Source organism: Equus przewalskii, chromosome 8 (genome assembly GCF_037783145.1).
Source record: "Equus przewalskii isolate Varuska chromosome 8, EquPr2, whole genome shotgun sequence".
Lineage (NCBI taxonomy): Eukaryota > Metazoa > Chordata > Mammalia > Perissodactyla > Equidae > Equus > Equus przewalskii.
In genome coordinates, this window is record NC_091838.1 from 46,913,220 (window position 1) to 46,932,688 (window position 19,469).

At 33.4% G+C, this 19,469-nt stretch overlaps 1 protein-coding gene across 20 annotated transcripts in view; it reads left to right on the forward strand.

Moving 5' to 3' along the window:
* The window catches only part of VPS13B (vacuolar protein sorting 13 homolog B), a 777,317-nt gene that overhangs the window by 454,994 nt on the left and 302,854 nt on the right, over positions 1-19,469 (forward strand). For 18 of the 20 annotated variants that reach the window (XR_011543460.1, XR_011543461.1, XR_011543462.1 and 15 more), the window contains one exon: positions 2,248-2,359. Coding sequence is in view for 16 of the 20 variants with exons in the window: in XM_070631834.1 (XP_070487935.1) it covers positions 2,248-2,359 (112 nt within the window). In the remaining 4 variants the exon portion in view is untranslated. Of the gene's footprint in view, positions 1-2,247; positions 2,360-12,285; positions 13,368-19,469 lie in introns of those variants that run through there. The other 2 variants (XM_070631847.1, XM_070631846.1) reach the window with 2 other exon arrangements.

The following is a 19,469-nucleotide window of genomic DNA, read 5'->3' on the forward strand; positions in this document are numbered from 1 at the left end:
ACAGGTGTTTTACTTCTAGCTTAAGCTATTTATTTCAGAATAGAGGACTGTTTTTTAGATTTGCTTCTAGAATGAGTAGTTCCTCGTGAGGCTTAATTTTTTTAAATACAGTTAAAACAAAGAAGGAAGGCATTCATTTTCGTGTTGAAAATGCTTCTTAGAGGGAACATTTCCTCATATGGTCCGACTATTAAATGCAGGTGAAATAAACCAAAAAAGGAAGCTTGTTTTTTTCCAACCATAAAGTAACTGAAGAAATGACTCAAGGCACTTTCTTGTATAAATACATATTTTTATTACTTTTTCTTATATCTCAAAGATACGTTTTGATAAGCTGAATACTTTCTATAATAAAATTGATTATTTTAATTTAGTTTGTAAATGATCTACATTAAGTGATTTTTTTAAAATTATAACTTCATAGTCAGTGTAATCTAGTGAGAACATTTTTGGCTCTAGCAGAAACAGAATTCTGTTCTTGGGTCTGGCTTTGTATGTAACACCAAGTACGTCATTTTTCTTCCATATGTACCTCATTTACTGTAGTGTTTCTATTATATTTCAGACTTTCATATGGTGGGTAGTATCTGTAGCCTGGAAGGACACTTAGCAAGTACACTAATTGCACTTTTGTGGTATGGTCTATTCTCCAGGCTTACTATTTATTGATTTAATTGATGCCTGCTGCTTAATCAGAGGTTTTACCCACATGGAACTATTTGATAAGCTTGGCATAAAATGCAAGATCTGTGAAATGTAAACAATGTTCATAGTATAAGGACCTATAATCAAGCCAGACCTCTAGTCATTTGAAAATAGTGCAGCTGCATAAGAAGTAGTTTTCTATTTGATCTTTTTTTGCTGTGGACATTTAAAAGTACTGTCTTTATTGTGGCATCCACATGCTAATATTTACAATGATAGCTCATCTCTTTTTCCCCCTTTTGCTGTCCTTCCTCCCCCAGCCCCCTGCCCTTTTCCACTCCCTTTATGTACGTCTTACTCTGGTTCCTTCTTTTCCTCACTGAATATCTTTCTTTTTGCTTTTTCTGATTTTGTTAATTCTGACTTTCTTTTTTAGACTAATCTAAGTCAGACCATACTGAGTGTACTGCTGAAGCAGCTGGAAATAATCTCTTAGCTTTTGCATTCTTTGGGCACCACAGTTTGGGAAATATGGATTGTGTACCTTTGTAGGCATGTTCTGTTCAGGATATTCCTGAGGTCTTGCAGCCAGTCCTTTTCTGTTCCATTTGTGGCAGATAATAGTTCCTTGAGAGAAATTATGAGTTTTAGTATATGTTTTCTTTAAAATCCCGAAAGTTGTACATTGTTTACAATTTTTAAACAATTTTAAACAGCTACTACCGTAGAATCATCTATTGTAGGAGAGAGAGTAAAATTTAATCTATATTAATGGAGCTATCAAGAACCCCAGTCCATTCTAAACAGTCCTTAGAAAAGACATTGAATTAGCCAGTGACTTATAGAAAAATTATTGAACTTTATAAGATGAATGTTATGGTAAAATATTGTTTTATTTAGTACAGAGAATTAGAATTGATTGATGTAACTTTTTACCTTCTATTCTTTTCTGAGATTGCTTACCTTAGTTTTAGATTGCGTTAGGAGGTAGAACTTTTAGACAGGTGTGAAATTAGTATTTCTCAAGCAATTTCATGGTAGAAATTATTAAATTATTGTAGGCATTATATTTGTTTTGGATTTTCTGACAAGTTACAGCTTATACTCCTATCCTGTGTGTGTGTGTGTGTGTGTGTGTGTGTTGTATTTAGTTATTATTAATCCTGTAAATTTAAGTGGCTTTGAGAATTTGTTGCTGACTTTGTGGTATCCTTTAATATGTATATATAGGCAGCAGTGCAGTGTTAAAAACTCAGGGCTGAAAATCACTTGAGAGAAAGATGCAGCAGTAAAGCATTATGAAATTAGATAAACATACCACTTCAGTACTACTTACATATGTTTAATATTAGATATTTTAATGTTCGGGTGGAGTTATTTTTATTGCCATTTTAATTGTGTATAAGAAAAAACTACTTAATGGGATATAAAGGAAATAGTAAAGAAAATCATCAAATATATTTATTTTAAACAATTTTTTCCTTCTCCCCATTTATTAGTCTTATCTTTTATGTCTTTACCGCATTACTCAAAGATCTCCTTGTGCATGAAGTTACACACAGATCCACTGTATACCTCATAAATCTATTTCTTTTGTTACAGTTAATCAGGCAGCAAAAGAAGACACCATGGTTTTGAAGATTGGCTCTGTTGCTATGGCTCCCCAGGCTGACAATCCCCTCGGCAGATCTGTCCTCAGGAAAGATATTTACCAGTAAGTTTATTTTCTTAAGCTCAATCTTGCAACAATTTCATCCTGCAAAGAAGTACACTGATCAATAAAACTTGCTTAATGTGGCCTGTAGAAATAGTTTTCATTCGGAATCTTTTGATATTTAAAACCAGGTTTTTCTGATTTTCTTCAGTTGTGGGTTTTTAAATTCATTCAGACAAATCAAGTATTTCTGTGAAGTGTTGATGAATAACAGAATGTAAGTAACAAGTCACCATAAAACTGAAGAAGCACAGTTTGGAAAATTTTAGCAGACTTTAAATTTGACCAAATCTCTAATCACGTAAGAAAATGAGGTTCTCTCTAGCACTACCATATCCTACTATATTCGTGTTCTAGCAAATTGAAGCATTTTCTTAATTTAACTATAAGCTGTTATTTGAAATGTAGAACTGTGCATGTCATGTGGATCAAAGCTGTAAAGAAAAGCAAAACTTCTAAGTAGAAATTTCACAGTAAACACTTTCTGTGAAAATGCCACGCTCTGGATTTTGTCACCAAGTATTTGCAAACCACACCAAGCATACATGGACAACTGGACTGGTGAACATATGTAATCAACATGATAAAAATAATATATCATTCATACTGAAGTTGGCACTGCTGCCAGACAAAAAAGTACAGTTGCAAATAAACCAAGTGAGAAGAGTCGCAAAAATACAGATGAACAAGTATCTTATTCTTTGTGCTAGTCTGTTTTTCAGATGTCGTAGGCTCACTCTTTTAAAAAATAAATTCCTACTGTTCTCTAATAGATGTTGCTGCTAGGAAGAGATTATGATTTTTTTAATGCATTTACCACCTAGAGGGTGACAGCTATTTTTACTTTAAGTGGACCTGGGGATTTTATTTTTTCAAATTTTTCTGATATTTGAGTTTATATTTTTTCCTGTGAATTATATATCATACTCTTTCTCATATTAATTTTTTTGGTAGCTTATAGTATTTATCCCTTAAATAAGTTTTTATTTTGCTAGCTTATGTAAAATCTTAGATGTCAGAAGTGTAGGAGGCTTTAGGAATTATGTAATCCAACTTCCTTATTTTTAGATTAGGAAACTGAAGATCTAAAAGAGTAGTTGTCTCTAATCAAATAAAGATAGAGCCAGAATTCAGATCTTCTGATTCCCTCAGTATCCAGGGAAAAGATTACAGTAGAATCCTTTCTGGATGAAAATAATTTAATTTTCTAACATTTGGAAATTCTTTCAGGTATATTTATCTTTTCTTTTCACTTCAGAAATAGTGGTCCTCAAAGAGGGTGCTCTTTCACTTTTGGTGAAAGAAATATGTTTCATATTAAAAAAGCCTATCACCATCAATAAAGTGAACCACTGAGACTTCTTTTCCTCCTCTGTCCTTTCCACTCTCTGCCTCTTCAGCAGTCATTTGTGGAGCTGTGGCTCTCATATTCCTGCTGGCATTGCTTCCTTCCCTGCTCCCTTCCTGAACTTTTTTTCTCAGTCTCTCTTCTTATTTACTTTCCCTGTTTTCTTTGTAACTAGTTTTTCCTTCCCTTTCTGTGTCTTCTTTCATTCTTTACCTATTTTCTATGTTTTTCTTTACTTTTTACCTTCTTTCCCTATTTTATTTCCTTCTCTAACTACTTTGTTTGATTTATTTTATAGAATATAGAAATATAATGCCAAAAAGTAAATTAAGTGTAAAGAAAATCATGTATTTTGTCTATAGATCTTCAGTGTCTCACATCCTGCCTTACACAAAACACATAAAAATATGAACACAAAAAGTATATAAGAAGTACTGTGTGTTTGTAGAATAAATGTCTTTTCTTTTTTTTTTTTCAAGGTTTTTATTTTTTTTCCTTTTTCTCCCCAAAGCACCCTGGTACGTAGTTGTATATTCTTCATTGTGGGTCCTTCCATTTGTGGCATGTGGGACGCCACCTCAGCATGGCCCAACGAGCAGTGCCATGTCCACGCCCAGGATTCGAACCAATGAAACACTGGGCTGCCTGCAGCGGAGCGCGTGAACTTAACCACTCGGCCACGGGGCCAGCCTTTTCTTTTTTTAACTGACAACACCAAGGCACACAGAATTTTTACATGTTTTGCCAAAAGCATATACTTAACTAATGGCAGAGCATTTCCGAATCTGTTTCTTATTAATTCCTTTCAGAGTTCTTTTTAAATTCATTTTTCTAATTTCCCCCTGGTTATGCAGTTTAGTCATTTCACTGTCCTGCTCCCTTTCCATGTTTTGTTTTGTTGGGTTTTTTTGAGGAAGATTAGCCCTGAGCTACTATCTATGCCCATCTTCCTCTACTTTTTATATGTGGGATGCCTGCTCAGCATGGCCTGATAAGCAGTGTGTGGATCTGCACCCGGGATCTGAACTGGTGAACCCCCAGCCACCAAAGCAGAGCGCACGAACTTAACTGCTGTGCCACCAGGTCGGCCCCCCTTTCCATATGTTTTACTTCCTCTTTCTTTTAGTCTGCTCTTTGTGTTTCTTCTCTGTTGGTTTTTCTAGTTTCTTCTACCTTCTTCTTCTGATAAGTGGCATTCATAAAAAACCCACAGCTAACATAGTTGATGGTGAAAGACTGGATGGTTTTCCCCTATGAGCAGGAACAAAACAAGGATATCTGCTCTCACCACTTCTATTCAGCAGTATACTGGAGGTTCTAGCCAGGGTAGTTAGGCAAGAAAATAAAATAAACAACAACCAGATTGTAAAGAAGAAATAAAACTGTCTTTTTGCAGATGACATGATCTTGTATATAGACAATCATAAGAAATTCGCTGAAAAATTATTGGGCAAATAGACAAGTTCAACAAGGTTGCAGGATACAAAATCACTATTTAAAAATCAGTTCACAATAACAATGAGCCATGAACAATCTAAAAGTGAAATTAAGAAAACAATTCCATTTATAATAGCATCAAAAAGAATTAAATACTTATGAATAAATTCACCAAAAGAAGTATAAAACTTACACTCTGAAAACTGCAAAACATTGGTGAAGGAAATTGAAGAAGATCTAAATACATAGAATCATACCCTATGTACATGTATCAAAAGACTTAGTATTGTTAGTTGGCAGTGCTTCTCAAAATGATCTACAGAGTCAACAGAATCTCCGTCAAAATTCCAGCCTAGCTTCTTTGCAGAAATTGGCAAACTTATCCTAAAATTCATATGGAAATTCAAGGGATCCAGAATACCAAAATAATCTTGAAAAAGAAGAACAACGTTGGAGGACTTATACTTCCTGATTTCAAAACTTATGGCAGAATAATAGTAATCAAGAGAGTGGAGTACTGGCATAAAGATAGGCATATAGATCAAAGGATAGAATTGAGAATTCAGAAATAAACCATCACATTTATTATCAATTGGTTTTTGATAAAGGAGCCAAGATAATTCCTTGGTAAAAAGTAATCTTTTCAACAGATGCTTGTCAGACTACTTGATATGCACATGAAGCTGGACCCTTACCTGACACCATACACAAAAAGTAACTCAAAATGGATCAGAGACCTAAATATGAAAGCCAAAATTCTGAAACTTATAGCAGAAAACATAGGAGTAAATCTTTGTGACCTTGAACTAGGTAATGGTTTCTTAAAAATGACACTAAAAGCACAGGAGACAAAAGAAAAATAGATAAATTGGATTTTATCAAAATTATAAACTTTTGTGTTGCAAAGGACTCTATCAAGAAAGTGGCAATCTACAGGATGTGAGAAAATATTTACAAATCACAAATCTGCTAAGAGACTTGTATCCAGAATATGTTAAGAATACTTACGACTCAATAATAGGACAACTGGGCAAAGAATTTGAATAGATATGTATCCAAAGAAAATATAAACATGGCCAGTAAGTGTGTGTAAAGATGTTCAACCCAATTGGTCATTAGGGAAATGCAAGGCAAAACTACACCTGCTAGAATGGCTATAATCAAAAAGACAACAGATGTGGAGAAATTGGAACCTCATACATTTCTAGTGGGAATGTAAAATGGTGCAGATGATATGGAAAACTGTTTGGCAATTCCTCATAGAGTTGCTATATGATGCAGCAATTCTATTCTTAGGTATGTTCCCAAGGAGAATTGAAAACATATGTCCACATAAAAGCACGTACACCAATGTTTATAGCAGTGTTATTCATAATAGCCAAGAAGTGACAACTGCTCAAAGGTTCATCAGGTGGTAAATGGCTAAACAAAATGTGGTGTACCCAATACAATAGAATATTATTCTGCCATAGAAAGGAATCAAATATACATGGATCAACCTTGGAAACATGCAAAATGAAAGAAGCCAGACATAAAAAGCCGCATATTATATGATTCCATTTATATGAAATGTTCATAATGGACAAACCTATAGAGATAGAAAGTAGAGCAGTGGTTGCTAGGAAAGGAAAGAAGAATGACTACTAATGACATAGGATTTCTTTTGGGGGAGATAAAAATGTTCTGCAATTAGATAGTAGTGATGTACAATGAGATGTACAGTGCGTAATTATACAATGAATGATGTATAGTGAGTACAATGAGAATATACCAAAAAACACTGAATTGTATACCTCAAAAGGGTAAATTTTATGAGATGTCACTTAGATCTCAATAAAGCTGATTTAAAAAAAAAAAAAAATCAAAGGTTGGTGTCACAAAGAGGTCCAGAGGAGTTAAATTCCAGAGAGAGAAATACCCTTCCTAGGTGAGTGGAGACTGGGTGCTCTTTCAACTCTGGATATTTGCTTTGTCTGGCTATAAGCAGAGGGATTTTGTTGTGGGAAGGAGAAACCAAGAGACATTTTATCAGTCATGTGGTGAGTGACATATTGAGAGTGATGAGTGACATATTTGAATCTGGAAGAGCGTCAAGCATACAGTCAGTTCTCCATAGTGCTTTTTCTGAGTGTTGGGTGAGGAGAGGAAGTTAAGCTGACAAGAAGAAGTTGAGTTTCTCAAAGTTTCACATTCCTTAAAAGATAAAGCCATGCTAGAGATGCACTGTTCAATACCGTAGCCGCTCCCTACTTGTAGCTGTTGTGCTTTTGAAATGTGGCTAGTCCAAACTGAGATGTTCTATAAGTATAAAGTATACACAGGATTTTGATGAACTGGGAAGAAAACAAGGTAAAATATCTTTAATAATCTTTATATCAATTATACATTGCAATGACAATATTTTAGATAAATTCAATTAAATATGTTATTACGACCATTTTCCACTGTTTTTTAAACCTTTTTTCAATGTAACTACTAGCAAATTTTAATTTACATAGGTGGCTCACATTTGTGATTGGTGTTATATTTCTGTTGAACAAAGAAGCCTGCAACAAACACGTCAAGTTTCATTCTTGAGACATTTGAAACCAAAGGTGAATTGAGTTTTAATGAAAGTTGCAAATCCCAGCCTAGCTCAATTTCTAACTAGATTGAAATGATGCACCCCTTACCCGTTCTGCCTGGCAGGAAAAGGTGTGCCTTCTCTGGGAGAAAATAACATTCTATTTTCTAAGTCTTTTTATACATGATGTTTGATATATAATAAAATATTATAAGATATCAAAGAAGCAGGAAAATTTGACCCATTATCAGGAGAAAATTTAGCTAGTAGAAAAAGATTCACAGATGACTGAGATGTTGGAATTAGTAGACAGGAATTTGAAATAACTGTTATTAATATTTTAAAGAAAAATGTTAAAAGATGGAGGATTTCATTAAAATGGGCTCTATTTAAAATAAACTCTAAATCTGAATAATACAATATCTGAAATTAAGGACTCATTGGATAGCCATAATAGCAGATGGACAAAGCAGAAGATGGAATTAGTGAGCTTAGAGATAGCTGAAGAGTAATTACCCAAACTGAAGCACAGAGAGGGGAAAAAAAGAGTAGAAAAGAAAGAAAGGATCAAGGAGGAGAACAAACATAAAAATATGTGGGGCACTGTCAAATGGTCTAACATATGTGTAATGAGAATTCAAGGAGTAGAAGAAGGATAGAGTGGAACAAAAGGAATCGTTAAAGAGATAGCCCTTGAGACTTATCTAAAATTAACCATAGCCATTAACTGGCAGACTCAGGAAGCTCAGTATCCTGTTCTCAATCCAAGCAAAATAAGTGCAAAGAAAACTACATCTAAACACAAGGTGGTCAAATTATTGAAAATCAAAGATAAAGAGACTCCTCCCTGATGGGCTGATGGGGGATGCTAAGCAAACAGAGAATGCAAAAATATCTGCTTCCACCAACACAGGTTTTAAGGCTAAGACAGTACTCAGAAAAGAAGAGAATCTTTTATCCTTAATAAAGTTTTACATTTTGATTTAAAAAAATTGCATTAGGGGCTGGCCCCATGGCCTAGTGGTTAAATTTGGCACACTCTGTTTCAGCAGCCAGGGTTTGCTGGTTTGGATCCCTGGCTCAGACCTACACCACTTGTCAGCCATGTTGTGGCAGCAACCCACATACAAAATAGAGGAAGACTGGTACAGATGTTAGCTCAGGGCTATTCTTCCTCAAGCAAAAAAAGGGGAAGATTGGCATCAGATGTTAGCTCAGGAGTAATCTTACTCAGCAAAAAAAAAATTAAGAGAAAAATCTTAAATACAGCCAGTAAAAAAAGACATATTACCTTTGAAGGAACAATAGTAAGACTAAAATAACTGAAGATCTTAAATTTTGACTGTGAGAAAACTCCTAGGGGACCTGGGACCATTCTTCAAATACTTGGCCTATCATGTGTCATAGGGAATAGCTTCATTCCTTCTGAAGCTAACAGTAGCTTATTAAACCATTAAATTAGTGGATATTACATTGACACTAGTTGGAGCTCCATAGAATGAAGATCTGTCAAATTATAAAAGTCTAATAATAAAAGAGGCTATTGGTTCATTATTCATTGTTGAACAAATGTTTATTGAGAAGCTGCTGGTCACCAGGTACTATTCTAGGTATTGAGTGTACATCAGTGAACAAGACAAAAATCCTTGCTGTCATGGAACTTTTTGCTTTTGATGGGGGAGAAAGACAATTACAAATAAATAAATATTCAGGTATATTAGAATGCAATAAGTGCTATGGAGGCAACACAGCAGGATAGAAAATGGGGAGTTAGAGGTGGATAACATGGCCTAATAAGAGAGGACACCTCACTGAAAAAGCACAAGGATCCTGAAGCAAGTGTGCAAAAGAAGCCAGTGGCAGCTGAAGCAGTATGTGCCAAGGGAAATGTAGTAGGCTGTGAGGTAAGAGACTTTGTGGAGGAGCCTTGTAGGCCTTTGTGAGGACCTTGGCTCTTATTTTAAGTGAGATGTAGTGGTGGGGGAAAATAATCCACACATGCATAATTTTGGAGTAATGCTTTTGTTGTTTACTAAATATCTACCCGCATAAAGAAATGAAGGGATCAACAGGAGGGACTAAAGATATACATTTGAAAAGAGGTGAGATATGCACTTAAAAACAAAGGGAGTCATAGTTCAGAAGAACAAATGGGAGTTTCCTATTGATCTCTAAAAGTGTCATGTTAAGGATTATTTCTACTATTTGACTTAACCAAATATGTGATACGAAATTCTTTTGATTATTGAGGGGTTGATTTTTTCATCAAATGAGAAGCCCTCAGAGAATTTGAGCAGAGAAATGGCATGACTCAATTTATATTTAGGCAGATAGTTCAGGCCAAGACGTAAAGAATAAACTGCAGGCAGGGAAAGGCAAAGGTTTGTGACTATTGCAATAATCTTGGCAGGAGGTGATGGTGGTTTGGCCCAGGGTAGTGGCTGTAGAGGTGATGAGAAGTGGTCAGATTCTGGAAATATTTTAGAGGTAGAGCCAAGAGAATTTGCACATGGATTGCATGTGGGGTTTGAGACAAAGGAGATAAGGATAATTCAGTTGTTTGGCCTGAGCAAATGGAAGGAAGAAATTAACTGAGGGAAGGAAAACTGGGAGGGTTTTTTGGGGAGTTGGGCAGGTGGATAGCAGGAGTTTCTTTTTGAAAATGTTGACTATCTCAGGAGGTGGTGAGCTGCTCATCACTGTTGTAGCAGAGGCTGAAACCCACTTAGAAGGTTTAGAGGGGGTTGTGATTTATGTTGAATTAGATCAGTGCTTCTTAAATTTCATATGTGTACAGGTCACCTGGGGATTTGTAAAAATGCAAGTTTTGACTTGGGAGATCTGGGAGGAGGCTTGAAATTCTGCATTTCTACCAACCTCTTGAGTGATTGGGTATGAACACTGATACTGAGTGATACTGATGTGCTGGGTGAAGGACCACACCATGTGTAGCAGATTAGATCATTGGTTGCCAAGCCTTTTTATTTATTTATTTTTGGTGAGGAAGATTGGCCCTGAGCTAACATCTGTTTCCCGTCTTCCTCTTTGTGCTTGAAGAAGATTGTCACTGAGCTAACATCAGTGCCAATCTTCCTCTATTTTGTATGTGGGACACTGCCACAGCATGGCTTGATAAGTGGTGTGTAGGTCTATGCCCAGGATTTGAACGGAGGAACCCTGGGCCAACACAGCAGAGCATGCGAACTTAACCACTATGCCACTGGGCCAGCCCCCTCCAAACCTTTTTAAAAGAGAAGATTTTATATAAAAATATTAATTAAATTAATTAATTAAAAATGCTAGTAAATTTTAATGCTAAAAATCCAAACATTGTAAAAGGATAGGACAAAAAGAGAGTATCCTCCTTTCCCAGGCTTTCCCCCTTCCTAACAAGATCGTCCTCAGAGGAATCTTTTTTTTAAGTTCAGATTTTTCATAAACTTTTAGATCATAGTGGTTGCTACTTTTGGAATCTATGATTCAGAAAATGTAAAATAATAAAAGTTCTGTTAACTTACTAAAACCTTATGTGAATTTGTACTTTATTACTCTCAAAAGCATCTGATCCACTAGAAAACAGTGAAATATGTCATATACACCATATTATTTATTCGTTGTTTATGCTCAGCTATATATCATCATTAGCCCCTCTTTTAACCCTCTACCCTCTTTACCTGCCTCCTCCTTGTTACTGATTTACGTAGCTTACAACTCTAATTCCTGGACAAGATGATCTCTCTGTTTCCTTTCACTTCAGTCTGAGAGTCTCCTATTCAATGATGTGTTCAACCATTTCCCTGACTTATACCATAGTTCTGAAGCACAATCTGACCTGATTTTCCTTTATCTTACACAACCTCTTCTCCTGAGAGATGATTCAGGTTCTTGTCTCAAGCTAAAAAAGAAGCAGAGAAACAATTAAGGATAAAAGGTATAAAGGCAAATTTTTTTAAATTACCTATGTTGAAAGTGTTCCTTCATAGACTGATTTAAGGAAATTAAAATAGGGATTATAAAAAAGTAAAATTAAAATGTTTAAATATGTTTTTAACTTAAGCATATTAAGAACCTAATAAATTTGATTACACTTTTATGTAAATGATTTATATACTTTTTAGAAACTTTATGTTATACAAATGCTGGTGCATCATCTGCAGCTCATTAACTACAGTGTTTATGGTTGTTTCTATTTATTGAAGACCATAAGCTATTTTACAGTATAATTGCTATCTGAAGATTACCTTGGATTTGTATTATTTCTATTCCTAAGACTTGTCTAAAAATTTCATTGACTGTGATCCTGAATACTATCTATAAGTAGTGTGACTTGATTTTCATTGTTTTAAATGATTTCCTAAAAATGGCTTTTTATATGAGAAATAGAATAAATAGCCCTATATCAGCCGTTAGAACTGTAGGGATCTTTGAGACATTTATGCCATTCCATTGCATATGTGCATATATGCATTAATTCATTTGTTTATTAAGTATACATTAATTATTTCAGTTATTCAGCACATATTTATTGAGTGCCTACAATGTACTAAATACTAATGATAGATATTTATTTTTGACTAGAACTTATGCTACCTCCCTTCATGGAACTCAAGACCTCAACCACATCATTTGAGTCAGTGAAATTACATTGTGAAGTTCTGATAGATTCCAGATCATAATAATGCGTGCTTTCTCTACAACGCCTCACACAATGTTTAGATGGATGAAATAAGCAAAATCAGAAGTTATGAACTTGCACTCTAAGCTTTTTTGTGGTTCCATTTTTATTGTAAGTGTCCTTACAGTGTTGCATCCTATGTCTTCTGAAAATTATTATAAGAGGAAAGAATGATTCCAGAAGTTCCATCCAAATTTTCAGTTTTCACAAGAGGGAATAGAGAAAACTTCATTTCTGTTCAAATTTTTTTCTTTTTAAAAGTACCAGAGTGAGTGAAAATGTTAACATTAATTATTCGGGAGTGTATTTAAGTAAATGCATTGCTTTTTAAGTACATTTTAATGGTCTATTTTGTAAAATTCTTTTTATAATCCAAGTTTTAAAAAATATTGTTTACAATTTAGTTTATAATTATTCACTCATCTTGTTATCAAGTTAAAATACGAAAAGTTAAAATAAGATTTTAAAAAATTATAAGTAAATTGGTAGAATGACACCTTTTTTATAATAAATCTAACTTTATTTTAATCTATTAATAAACCCATATTACTAAGATTTTTTTAAATAAAATTGTAGTCATGTTCATTTTTTAAAAATTAAATAGTACCAAAGTATGTGCATAGAAAATAGAATTCCTCTCCCTACCAGGGCTTACCCTCGGTGCCAGGCACTTCCTTACGCTATGACTGTTGTTAATAATTAGGTTGACACTCATTTAGACCATTTTTCTTTGTGGGGTGTGTGTGTGACTGTCTCTGTCTTAAATAATAGGATTGTACTCTACATAGTGTTCTGCAATTTGCATTTGTTTTAACTCAGTAATACATGGTGGGCATCCTTCAGTGTCATCGTGTTCAGAAATGTTTGCCTGTTTTTGAACTAATGGTTTTAGACGGCATAGATCAAAAGACTATTTAAAGACTACTTTTTTGTTTCTAACCAACAAAATATTCTCCATTAATAAAAGGCTCCATGAAAACAAAAACTTTTGTAGAACGTACTGTGACCAAGACTTCCCAGACTTCAAAACAATTATCATACCTGAGAAACTATAAAAGGAAACTCAGTTATTTCCTTCACTGAGATATCTACTGGGGTGTTCCTTGAGAAACAAATGTATCAGTACCAATAGGAAACTGAGATTATTATAGCTAAAGTGTTCTTTGTTACCGTTTGAATTGTAAAGGCCATATAATTCACAATTCAACACTACTGTGTGAATTAAAGTATTGTAGGCATTTTGGCTTAAATGTACCACTTTAAAACATTATTTGATGATAGCAACTCTCTGTTCAACATCTGTCAAAGTGCTTAATTTTTAACATGACAAAACCTTTTAACCCAACATGCATCTTTCTCTGTGATCTGACCTCAATATATGCTTCAAATCTTATCACCAATTGCTTTCTTACATAAGACACTTGTTCAAGTTAAATATTTTGTTTGTCCCAGTAATTCTTTGTATGTTCTTTTTCTATGGCCCTGTTTGTATATGCATTTTCAACTTTTTTGAAATACAGCTTTCTTGCAGCTCAGCCTTTTTTTTTGTTATAAAAACTTTACATTGGTGAAGTTAGGGATCTTTTAAAAATCTTATTCTTTGGTGTTCAACATTATTAATTTAAAAAAATTCATAAGAATAACATCTGTCTTTTAATGTTTCACTTAACTCTTGCTCTCTTTTTGAAACCTTTCATAGCCATTTTACTTAAAAGTAATATCCCTTTTCTTTGGCCTTCTATACCAGTGTCTGACTTACCTTTCTGCAATTGCAGTATAGTAGTGGTAGTAGCAGCAGCAGTAAAAGCTAACGTCTTGAGTGCTTCCTCTGTGTCAAGGATTCTACTTGATGCTTTCACAGTGTTTACCTCATGATAACCTAAGAGTCAGGTATTATGATTATCTGTATTTTAGAAACAAAACCTGAATCTATAGACATTAAATAATTTCTCCTGGGTTATACATAAAATAAGTGATGGAACCAGTTCCCATTGCCTATGCTCTTTATCACTACATCTTCCTGCTTGTAACTGAGTTTCTTGTAAGACAGACTGGTTTTAATTTAACGAACTTACAGTTAACCAGTATATAACATATAACATTGTTTGAAACTTACGTTTTCTGAAGTTTCACATTTGTTCCATTACATTTTATTACTGTTTATATGTTAGATTTTTTTTTTTCTAACAACATTCTTATTAACAGTGAATAACTTGAACTGTCAGGTACCAATTTTAGTTTCCTTAGGTTCCCTAAAATATTCTAAGCTTGGGTGAACTTAATATTGTAGACATCAGAGTCATAATTTATGGTGAAAATTCATAATTCTAGTGTTTGAGTTCGTTGGTCTTTGAGGGTACTTAAACATACAATATATTTTAAAAGAATTTTCGCATTAGGATATACTTAATAACTGCATTTAATCTGCAGAAAATAGATCCCTAGCTAATGATTTTGACTGTCATCAAGCTTCTTCTCACATCTATTATAAGCTCCAAAGTCAGTCATGACCAGATATAAATATTAACATAGATTTGTCTGATTAATAAATATTAAATATTATATTAAATATTTATTTTAAATATTCTTCAGCTATTATAAACAAATGTTAACAGATTTGTCTCATTAATATCTCAGTGTACTTTTGTGATTTTTATTTCCTAAGAGATATTTTAAATAATTATCAAATATGAATATTTATAAAGCTCTTCCTCTTTTTACTTTATTATAATTTAGTTATTACTCTAGTCCTATCTCAAAGTTATGAAAGAAAAGGAGATAAGTTAAAATTTCTTTGTTATATTTCTATTTTTCCCGGAGTGTTCTTACATATCATTATTTTTCTCTAAATTGTGTTGAAGAAGATACTGATTTTATTTTCAAACAACTAAGCATTATTTGTTTACATGTATTTTTCATACACCAAAATTATGTCAAAATTGAATATAAGCCTGTTATGAAACTTTCTGGTAACTTGGACTTTTTCTCCCTAATCCTGCACAGTTGAGAACTATTGTGTTTAAGCTATGTATCTGAAAATAGGCATATAGAGTTAGATGTAAATTTGGAAGCCATTTAAGATTGTATGTTGACTCCCTATAGCATTACTCTGTCATATTGTCTAAGAATTCTCAAAATCTTTTAATATCTGCTCTAAAAGATTTAAAAATAAAGTAGTGATTGTGACAAAATTTACTTCATATTTTTTTCAAAATCTTTTATGTGTTAAAAGAATTTTAGAATATTCAAAACGGAACTTTTTTCTTTTATAGTATTTTTAATTACAAAGTTTTTTAATTTTCATCTTTTGCTTGAGAGAATTATATCCTTCTTGTAATTGGATGTTTGTCAACTTCTGCATATAGTTTTCGGTTCATGCCAAATATTTGTGGGTCTTCTGATGTCGCTTTTGGGATTTTATCTGTGACTAATTTATCCCATAGCTCTTTAGGAACTTTGTCAGTTGAATTTTTCAGCCATTTCTTTTTTGCAGACATTTGCTAATCCTTTTTAGTGCATTCAGTACTTAATAGATTTGAATCTAGTATTGGGTTTCAGGTTTTTTCCATAGAGAATTTTATTCTCTTAAAATATAAAAAGTCCGTGGTAATTTTGGCAAACTTTTTAAAGACATCTTCTATAAATGAATCTTCTGACAGGTGTACCCTGTCTGGGGCAGTTTAATTCATGGAATTTTACCTTTAAAGAGTTATAAAAGTTAAAGCTGATTCATTTTCACTCTTACAAGACTTGCATTAGTAGAATTCTTCTAGCATTATATACAGAATTTGTTTTCTACCTGGTTCTTGCCTTTTTATGGGCATCTTTTGCAACAGGGATTGTTCTCCATTTCTCACTGTGAGCCTGATGTGACACCATGAGTCACAGGGAGAGTGCAAAAACATGCTTTGTTCTTATATAGTTGATGAGAAAATTTAGTTTCATTTTAAAAATTCACTTTATGACTAATATTTCAGTAGCGTGAATGTTCAACATAAAAAATGCACATTTCCTAAATGGAAGCTTTACTGAATGCTTGTTAAACTAAGTAGGATTTTTTTAAACCGCTATAAAATGTCTTTTAATTTTTTTTATTGACTTTGATGTAGAGTCAATTTACTGAGATTTTTTAAATCATAGTTTACTATAAATCAGGAAACAAGTATCTTGTTTCAGGTTTGAAATAAATCAACCTTGATGCAATCCAAGATATAGATATTTTCAAATAACAAAATTATTTCATACATTAAAACTTTGGCAGTATCTTTTTCTAATTTTTAATCTCCTAATGGTTGTCCTGACTTCTCAAAGGGTTAATGTTACCAGTATATACTAACATTTAATTGATGTGACCGGTGAAATTCATGGTTGAGATTGCCTAATTTTTTATATTGTTTCATGTGTATACTTCAACAATATATATAGGCTCAAACAATTGGTAATTGAAGCATATGAACAATAGAAATTCATAGATGAAATTAGCATCCTTTCACAGATGAGCTTAAATCATTAACAATTGTGCATGTATGCTTTGAAAATTTATCTTAAAAACAGGAAGATTATTCTTTTTCTGTAAATATTAATAATAGCCTTTCTTTATTCCTGATGCATATGTAGTTCAAAGTATGGCAATTCTCGTCTCTATATTTTTGCAGTTTCTCTTAAAACCTAGCTTGTCATCTACTTTAACACTGAGCTCTATAGTTTCCAGATACATTGTAAAGATTAAAGTCTACAAATCTCCACAAAACTATACTCTCCTCCTTCTGACCTTTAGTTTCTTCCTAAATTTCTTTCTGTATAAATGTTCTCAAAATAACCATTGTGTTGGTTTTTGGCAAGGTATGTTTCATATCTAGTGACTTTATGTCCTTAATCCTATAATGCTTAGTGTTGGTTTCACATAACTCCCTGTTAGCAAATCAGAGAGATTGGGATAGTAGGCGTTTAGAGTAACTTGCCTAAAAGCTTTGTTTGAAAATACTATTGGCCGACTTTTGGTCCTTGTCATGTTCTTCAGCTGATCTAGTGTGAAGGCTTTGGATTTATATTTGGCCCTCACCAAAGTAACTGCGTCTTTTGCGGCTTCCTGTAGCAGGATGTAGGTTTCCATGAATGTGTTTCTGTTTGCTGCCAAAAACTACCTCAATAACAATGTTGAAAATGACTATAAGTTCTACTGTCATAAATTTTGGAATGTTATATTAAAAGTACTTAACTCTTTTTATTGATATTTTTGATGCTTCCCTCTAGAAGTTCATGTTGGAAAGAAGCTGCAGAATAAGAGAATAGTTTTTATTGTGAACTTGGAAAACCTATCTTATACTTCCTTCAAAAATGTTCTGGTTGTATAAACTATGCTAGATATGTAATATTATATGCATTCCTGATTGTGTGTTTTCGTTGAGGCACTAACATTATGTGAAATTATTATCTAAACACCTCTGGACTTACAGACAAGTGAGAGAAAGCATAGTGTACCTTTAAGATACATCTCCAGAGTTTCCGGAATATAATGGCTGTTCACCAGAGCTGACAAACAAGACAACTCTTTAAGAAATAGTAAAACATTGTGCTACTCTCTTAAGTGTCTGAAGTAAAGGAAAAATTGTTTTTTCTCATTCATAACGAAAATTAAATATTGTAACTAAAGAGTAACCTGCATGTTTATTCTTATAGTTATTTGTATAAGGTGCCCTACTCATCATCCTAAAAGGATTAAACAAGAGAGAGAGATGGATGGGTGGATAGGTGGGTGGATGGATGGATGGATGGACGGACGGACGGATGGACAGACGGATGGACAAAAAATGTTTAACCTGCTTTGAATTTAAGAAAATTAGTGTGAGCTGCAGTGTTGACTTTGTAATTGCAATCTGAGAAAGACCCATTTTACCCTTTGTTGACTGGTGTCTCTTTTCAGCCAAGCCCTTGTCATCCCCTTCACAAATATAGAAGCTAATCAGAAAGCAAGATAGGAAGCAAGCATCTCTGCATTCATTTAATATGTATGATTAATAATGTTACCTCCACACACTGTGTAAGAGTACTTCCTGACCACTAATAAGATGCTACTAACAAAAAGGTCCTTGGTTTTTTGCATGAAGTCAAGTAAATTATTATTTTCTGAAGTGCCAATTTAAACAATAGCTATAAAATATACATACTTATCTTTATATCTTTATTCTGTGTCTCCTGAGGTCACTCTCCTAAAATAGGACAGTTTTACCTATTTTATGTGCTAGAAATACTTATCCTCTGTTTGGAGACCATGTGTCCTCTGTGTTGAAGACACGTTTCCTTAATCTGAAATACTTTTCTCGCCCATCATTTTTAACAGTGAGCTTTGAGCAAAAACTAGATACCTGAAAATCATTCCACATTGACAAAGGTGATGAAAAATACAAATGTGATTGCAAAAATAGATAAAAATCAAATCAGCACATAGCGATTTTTTCTGGTTTGTATTTTTTTCGTATCTTTTAATTTTTTCATTGAGTTACAACTTACATACCAGGAAGTGCATTAATTATTTGTATTACAGCTCAGTGAACTTTTATGTATCTATATAGCCATGTTACCACCACCCAGCACCCCAGAAATCGTCCTCATTCCCAACCCAACCAGTACCCTGCACTCCAGAGATAACCACTATTCTGACCTCTAAAACCGTGGATTTGTTTTGACGTAACTAAATGTTAAAATGAATTTTTAAGTTGTGAAAACTCTTTTCTTAGTGTAATTTATCATCTATAAGTCTACTTGACATAATTTCTGTGCCAATGTTAAATCTTATACGATTCAAAATATAAATGAATTTGATCAGAATTAAAGTGCAATTTCTAACCTCAGTTGGTCATCCCTTAATATCAAATAGTATGTTCATCCGCTATACAATTTCCATGTAAATTTCTAATGAATATGAGGAAAAAGTTAAAACTCCATATATGAAGATTAAAAATTTCATTAATACACATCTCTATGTATTAGACAAATTCCTAGCTTATATCTTAATAACTGTGGTTATAGTCTGAGCTTTGGAACCAATTTCCATAAATTTTATGTATTACTACAGTTATTTAGGTCA